This window comes from Erinaceus europaeus, chromosome 2 (assembly GCF_950295315.1).
Source record: "Erinaceus europaeus chromosome 2, mEriEur2.1, whole genome shotgun sequence".
NCBI classification, from domain to species: Eukaryota; Metazoa; Chordata; class Mammalia; order Eulipotyphla; family Erinaceidae; genus Erinaceus; species Erinaceus europaeus.
This window is the reverse complement of record NC_080163.1, coordinates 181,858,674-181,865,806: the sequence shown is the minus strand read 5'-3', so window position 1 is coordinate 181,865,806 and position 7,133 is coordinate 181,858,674. Positions and strand designations below refer to the sequence as shown.

Below are 7,133 nucleotides of genomic sequence, written 5' to 3'. Positions count from 1 at the left end.
ACTTGCTTTGCAATGTGCACGACCCAGACTTGACACCAGCCCCCACCAGATTGAAGAAAGCTTTGGTGCTGTAGTCTCCCTCCCTCCCTCTCTCTCTCTCTCTATCTCTCTCTCTCTCTCTTCCTCTGCCTCTCTGTATCTATCTGAAAATTAATAATAATAATAATAATAATAATAGGGTTTTCACAGAGACCATGGTCTTGGCAACCCTCAGCAGGGTAGATGTAAAATAGGAGGGGGCCGGGGGCTTGCCAGGGGCTGGGTGCTCAGGGCAGGGCTGGACACCACTTGCCTGTGGACCTGGGAGTCAAGCTTAGACCCACCAGCCCCAGCCAGGCCTAGGTGATAACAGGCATCCATGACAAAAGCTGGGTGGACTGTAAATCTTGGCAGATGCATGAGGGAACACAGAGGTGTTTGTTTATTTTGGTTTGGGGGGCTGGAGGACATTCAGAGAGGTCTTTATGCCCTATCTGAAAGTGACCTGAAGATCCCCACAACCCTCAGGCCAAGGAGGCCAGCTGACACGGACAAGGAATGACAGAGACACTTTGACAGGACAGTCTTTCCCTCCTGAACCCAACTGCCACCCGGTGCTCCTCAGGGGGCTGAACTTGGACAGTGCAGCTGGCGAGCTAGGTTCCAGAAGCAATCAATACTCGGGTCTAGCTGGCCGGTGTGACTCCAGACTGGAAGCCACTCCCCAGATACTCAGTGACTGAGCAGTGCAGCCAGACCCTCAGCAGCATCTCAGCCCCATGAGGGTTAGACAGGACTGGAGATTCAGTTCCAATCCCAGCATCCTGGCAGCTGTAATCCTAGGGGAAGACACCCCCCCCCCAAAAAAAAAAAGGAAAGTTGTAGAGTGTTTGGGGCAGAGATAGGCATTAACCTCAGGTCACCAGAAGTTGCTCTGCTAGTACGTTAACAAGATCAACACTAAGGGACAGAGTTCATCTCCAGAAGAGCTGGACCCCAGGCCAGTGATCACCAGGTCTGCATGCAGCACTAGGAGCACATGGAGTACTAGGAGTAAGCATCAAAATGAAGCCCACAGCTCCTAGACCCTTCTGGACCTGATCAACCCAGGAGCTAAGATCCAGCTAACCTGTGGGCCTAGAGGGAGAGGTTCATTCACCCTTTTTCTATGAGTGGTTCTTGTCCTTGAAGCATCACATTATTTCATTAAAAAAAAACTTTTCTTTTTATTTGATAAGACAGAGTGAAATTGAAAGGGGAGGAAGAGATAGGGAGAGAGAGAGACCTGCAGCACTGCTTTCACAGCTTGTGAAAACTCCACCCACAGATGGGGACAAGGGGCTTGAACCCAGGTCCTTGCACATGGTAATGTGTGCACTCAACCAGGGGCACCACCACCTGACCCCCTCCCTTTTTTTTTTAATAGAGACAAAGAGGGAGGGAGAAAGAGAAAGAATGGGGAGAAAAAAAAAAACACAGCACAGAAGCTTCTTCAATGTGGTGGCTGGCCACACACATGGCAAAGCAGAATGCTATTCAAAGTGAGCTCTTTCGCCAACCAAGGAATTATTTTCTAAACCCAGGACACATGAGCATAGCAGACAAGTGAAGGGTGGTGTGGCCACACCATGCCGGCAGGACAGCTCGCCTGGGCTCAGGTCTGTAAGATACCACCACTCAAACTCTTTGCCTGACCTTTCTTTCTTCCTTTCTTTCTTTTCGAAATTGACAGGACAGAGAAATTGAGAGGGAGGGGAAGAGAAAGAGAAAGAGAAAAAAAGAGAGACACCTGCAGACCTGCTTCACTGCTCAGCAAGCATCCGCGCTGCAGGTGGGGAGGAGGGGCCCAAATCTGGATCCTTGCTCATGGTGTTATATGCACCTAACCAGGTGAGCCACCACCTGGCCTCCCTCCCTTCCATCCTTCTATCCATCCTTCCTTCCTCCCTTCCTTCCTCCCTTCCATCCTTCCTCCCTCCCTCCCCTCCTTTCCTTCTTTTCTTCTCTCCCTCTCTCTCCCCCCTCTCTTTCTCTCTCTCTCCCTCCCTCCCTCCCTCTCTGTCTTCTTTCTTTCAGGTTATCATTGGGGCTTGGTGCCACACTATAAATCCACTGCTCCTAGAGGCCATTTTTTTCCTTTTCCTCTCACTCTTTTTTTCTTTCTATTTTTCATTTGATAGGACAGAGCAAAATTAAGAAGGAAGGAGGAAATAGTGAGGGAGAAAGACACCTGCAGACTACTTTACCACCTGTGAAGCTTCCCCTCTGCAGGTGGGACATGAGGCCTCGAACCTGATCAGATTCTTGCACATAGTAGCATGTGTGCTTAACCAAGTACACTACCGCCCACCCACCCCCAACTTTCTACAATGGCCATGGACACCTGGCCCAAGCAGGGCTGACCAGTCTTGTGCAAACTGGGACAGGAAGCCTGGAGCCATAGCTGTGGGGGTCAGATCAGCAGGCTCAGCCGGCACTGGGCCTGGGCCAGCTGAGTCAGCAGAGGCGGCCAGGCTGCAGGGAGTCTGAGAGGCTATGCTGCCTCTGCTACAGGGTCTGGGCCTCCCCACCCCAGACACAGGCCCAGCATAGCACCCTCTCCCTCAGCCAGCTTCAGTGGGTCTCTGTTACCAGCTGGGACCTGGGCAGAGCCAGAAACCCCAAGCACCTGCTGTTCCTACAGGCAGCACAGCACCCCCACAGGCAAGTCAGAAGCCCCCAGACTGTGCATTGAACATTTTCCCCAAACTCAAATGATACACCAAGAGCCAGAGGGATCTGGTGTCTGGAATTCACAGGCCACTGGCAGCCTTCTCAGCAGAGCAAATGTCCCTGACCCTGATGGCCACCCCTCCCATCTCAATAGTCCCTGGTGTGCTCAGCACTGGGCCTGCACCGCCAGCCAGTGAATGGACCCAGTCCGACAGGCAGGCGCAGGGTGGGGCTGCAAGTGTGCTCTCTTAGACTCTCTCTGTCTACTAGGCACCCACTAATCACAGGGCCAGGCTCTCTGCCAGAGTGCTTCCCTCCGTCCTTCGAGGCTGCCTGGAACTTGCCTTTCCTCTGCAGACTGGCTGACCGAAAACCCAGCCCCCATGCAACTTCTGAGCCAAATGCACAGGCCAAGCCAATGCAGCTTCTGACCTCCGGGTCATCCCAGAACCAGGCCCTGGGCAGCAAAACCCACTCCGTGACCCAAAGACCACCATGGCAACAGACCTGACAGGCCACCATAGCCTGGTTGCCCTGCATTCTCTGCTGCCTTTCCCACGCAGACTCCATCCAGGGTTCTGGCCTAGATCTTCCCTCACTCTGAGCCTGACCACACCTGGGGGCTCGCTCCCTGGAGACCCCATGTGGTATGGCACATCCTCGCCTCTCAAGACACTTAAGCAACAAATCTTCCTGTCGATGGCGTCTCCCTGTCTCTGCTCAGTCATAGCTTTAGACATTACATCCCAGACATACTGTGAAACAGGTGGGCAGTAATGGCACCTTATGGCCCTCAGGGAAACCCATGGCCAATGGAAAACACAATCTGTCCAGTCATGCTGGGTCTGTGACAGCTTGCTAGAGGTATTAAGCCTCCAGTACCCTGCTGAGCACCTTGTCTCATTCCCTCACTTATACCTAATAACAGCAGTCAGAAGGTAGCTTGCCCCAGTGGAGGACAGTCTTTGCCAAATGGCAAGATCCGAGTTTAAGCTGCTGGCACCACAAGTGATCACCTTTCATGGCACCAGGAGAAGCTTCACAAATGGAGGAGCAATGCAATGGTGTCTTTCCTTCTCCTTCTGTCTCTCTCTTTCCCTCTCTGCCTCTCTCTAGCAGATATTAAAGGGGGGAGGGGAGTTCACCGGAAACAGTAGAGTCAGACCAGGGACAAGGAGCAATGGATAAACCAGTGTACTCTCCAGTAAGACGTCCTAAGTTCCACCCCTGGCATTGCATGTGCCAGAGTGATTTTTCTGGTTCTCTCTCTCTCTTCCCCTCTCACCTATCTCTCACTTTCTCTCTTTTTTTTTAATTTTCTTATTATCTTTATTTATTGGTTAGAGACATCCAGAAATCTAGAGAGAAGGGGGTGACAGAGATGGAGAGAGACAGAGAGACACCTGCAACACTGCTTTATCGCTTGCAAAGCTTTCCCCTGCAGGTGGGAACTGGGGGCTCGAACCTGGGTCCTTGTGCACTGTAACCTGTGCACTCAACCAGGTGTGCCATCACCTGGCCCTCTCATTTTCTCTTTCCCTTATTAATTAATACATAAATCTCTCTAAAATATTGTAAAATAGGGAGCAGTAGATAGCATAATGGTTCTGCAAAAGACTTTCACTCTGAGGCACCAGAGGTCCCAGGTTCAATCCTCAGCACCACCACAAGTCTGAGCTAAGCAAGTACTACAGAAAAAAAAAATTAATAAGTGACTACTATAATATAAGCCTGATAACAGGCCTTGAAGTCAGCCTTGTTACTACACCCATTTTACAGAAAAGGAAACCAAGTCAGAGAGACTTAAGTTTGTTGGGGGGGGGGAGGGAAGCAACAGCTCCTCTGTGGTGCAGAAAAGATGCCCAAGGACTGAGACTAGAAGAGGCCACTGGCCACAGGAGTGGCACCAGGACCTCAAAGACCTGAGCACTGAGTTGACTAAGCCAGTAGGGCAAAACGGAAGAGGAAGCGGAAGCAGAGCATCACGCTACTCACCTAGGGCAGGAACTGCGCTGCTCAGCCGCCCGGTGAGGACGATGTTCACTGTGGGAGACACAAAAGAGGGTTCAGCCAGGAGAATGGGGTTACAGACAACAACCCAAACTCTAGCCCCTGGACCTGCTGGGTGGAGCAGAGGTGACAATTTCACAGAGTCCCAGCACACAGAGGAGAGCAGAGTTCAAGCCGAGCCCTACCAGACCACTCCAGTGCTCCCCGCAGAGTAGATTCTAACTCACTAGGGAGGGGGTGTCTTTCAGCTCCCATTAGGTTGGGGGCCCAGGACTTTGACCATGGGAGAGCCCCTGCCACTTCATGAAAGGCTTCCCTTCTCTCTGGAGCTATTCCCCCACCACCTCAACCAGTAGCATCAAGGGAGGGATGGGGAGCAGTTCTGACCACCCCCATTTCACAGGGATATGCAGCTAGAAGGGCTCAGGTCCTCCTTTCTTGTACCAGGAGGGTGGTACCAAAACCTGCCACCAAAACCCCCAGGCACCCACCACTTGGCCTCTGCTTTCCCTATAGGGCTATGAAGCAGAGAACAACTCGGCAGAGATCAGAGCCTACCTGATGAGAAAGCAGAGGCAGCCACTCCCCTCTCAGGACCCTGGCCCCCACTCCAGGCTCTGCCAGGCAGAGTCCATGTGGTCTTGGGGAAGCATAAGAAACCCCAGAGCCCAGAGCCACTGACAGTCTGAGGAGTGGGCACTGGGGGGGGGGGGGTAAATGGGTGTCACTTGTGCCAGTTAGACCCTGTCACGGCAGCTGAGGCCTCCCCCAGACTCAGAACTCCCTGAGGAGGGTGCAGCTTTATAAAGCTTCTTTCTGACTCTGTCACTTCACTTAGGCAAGCCTATGAGGTGACTGAGCCTTCACTACGGACACTATAAGGTATCCGCTAAGGACACCTGCTTGCCCCCAGATAATGGCCTCTCTCCTCCATCGCCGTAAATAAAGGAGCCATGTGGGCTGAGGATTTAACTCTTTCCTCCCCACCCCCAACCAGCACCATCACGGTGGCCCTAAAAAGACAAACAGTAAAAGTCCTGAGTGGACAGGTGCCAGACTGGGCTTTCTCCCTCCTACTCCCTCCCCAGATGCTGCCTTCCAGCTGCGCAGACCGGCCTGCCGCTTCTGAGCGCACACAAAGGTGGGAGGACAACAGTCCTTCTGCCTCCCGCCGGGGACCCGGGGTCCCCACCCCAAGTTCGGCAGGAGGCGGGTCCCGGCGGTCTTTGTCCGCGGCCACGGAAGCCCTGTGTCCTCCGGGCTGGGTGCTCACAGGGAGCCGCCCTCCGAGCCCAGAGGCCCCGCGGCCCGGGGTGCGGGCAAGGGGGCGCTCGCGCGGCTGCAAGGAGCCCGGCAGCAGAGGAGAGGCGCGGGACTGCAGGCCGAGACGGGGGACCCACACCCCGCACCCCGCACCCCAGGCCTGTGCAGTCCACTCACCCAGGCAGACGACAGCGAGCTGCGCCCGGGCGCCCGGCGCCCCCTCCAGCCCCGCGACCGCCCGCTTCTCCATGCCGGGGGACCGGCTCCCCGGAAGGCTGAGAGCCGGGCGGGTGCGGTGTCGTCGCTGAAAGGCGGCGGTGCAGGCCCGCAGCGCGTGCGGGGCCACATCGGCCGCGGCGTCACGGGCCCCGCGGGGGCTTCGCGGCGGCCGCCAGGGGGGACCCCCACCCGCCGCTGTCCCCTCGCCCCGGCCGTCCCGCCGCGCCCGCCCGGGGCCCCCGGGCCCCCGGCGCGCCCATGCCCCGCGCCGCGCAGCCCGCCGCGCCCCGGCGCCCCTCGGCCGCGCCCACCCCGCCCGCCCCGGCTGCCGCTCCTGCGCCCGCGGCTGTGCGGGTCCCGCCGCCCGGCCCTCGCCGGAGCCCGGAGCCTGGAGGCCGCGCCGCGCCGGCCACGTGACGCGCCGGCCAAGCCGCAGTGGCGCTGAGCTGCGCGGGCGGAGGCTGCGGGGCGGGCCGGGGGCGCGCGCTCCGCCTCTGGTGCTGGACAGCTCCGCGCAGGTGGCCGGGGTCCCACCCGCGCCCTCGGGGTGCTGAGCCCCGGCCGGCCCGGGTCCGCTCTGGCCGCCCCCGGGGCCCTCCCTCGGCCTGGCTCTGCTGGGAGTGGAGGGAGGGGGGCGCAGCGAGGATCGGCGGGAAGCGGCGGAGAAAGGGTTACTCAGGTCTGCCCGGGGCACCTGAGGACAGCAGCGTGCGGTGGCGCAGCGCTTGGATCTGCCTCCCAGCGTGGTGGCCTCGTTCCAGCAGCTGGACCTGTCCCCCTCTCTGCCACAGTCCAAGTGACCCTGTGAGAGATCTGACGGGGCCTCTGGAAACCCACCCTCCCAGGGACCCTTGAGCCCATATGGTTGTCCAACAGGCACTGGGAAATGAAAAAGTTGCCTTCTTTGCAGGCTTGGGACAGCTAATGAGAGTCAGCGAAGAAGCCTCTTC

At 56.9% G+C, this 7,133-nt stretch overlaps 1 protein-coding gene across 2 annotated transcripts in view; it reads right to left on the bottom strand.

The window, feature by feature from the left end:
- The window catches only part of LRP3 (LDL receptor related protein 3), a 13,603-nt gene extending 7,021 nt beyond the window's left edge, over positions 1-6,582 (bottom strand). The window contains exons 1-2 of one of the 2 annotated variants that reach the window (XM_060185677.1): positions 6,142-6,582; positions 4,687-4,734 (exon numbers count right to left, since the gene is read on the bottom strand). In XM_060185677.1, coding sequence (XP_060041660.1) covers positions 4,687-4,734; positions 6,142-6,214 — 121 coding nt within the window. In that variant the 5' untranslated portion in view covers positions 6,215-6,582. The remainder of the gene's footprint in view (positions 1-4,686; positions 4,735-6,141) is intronic. The other variant, XM_016195356.2, reaches the window with a different exon arrangement.
- Between the last annotated feature and the right edge of the window lie 551 nt (positions 6,583-7,133).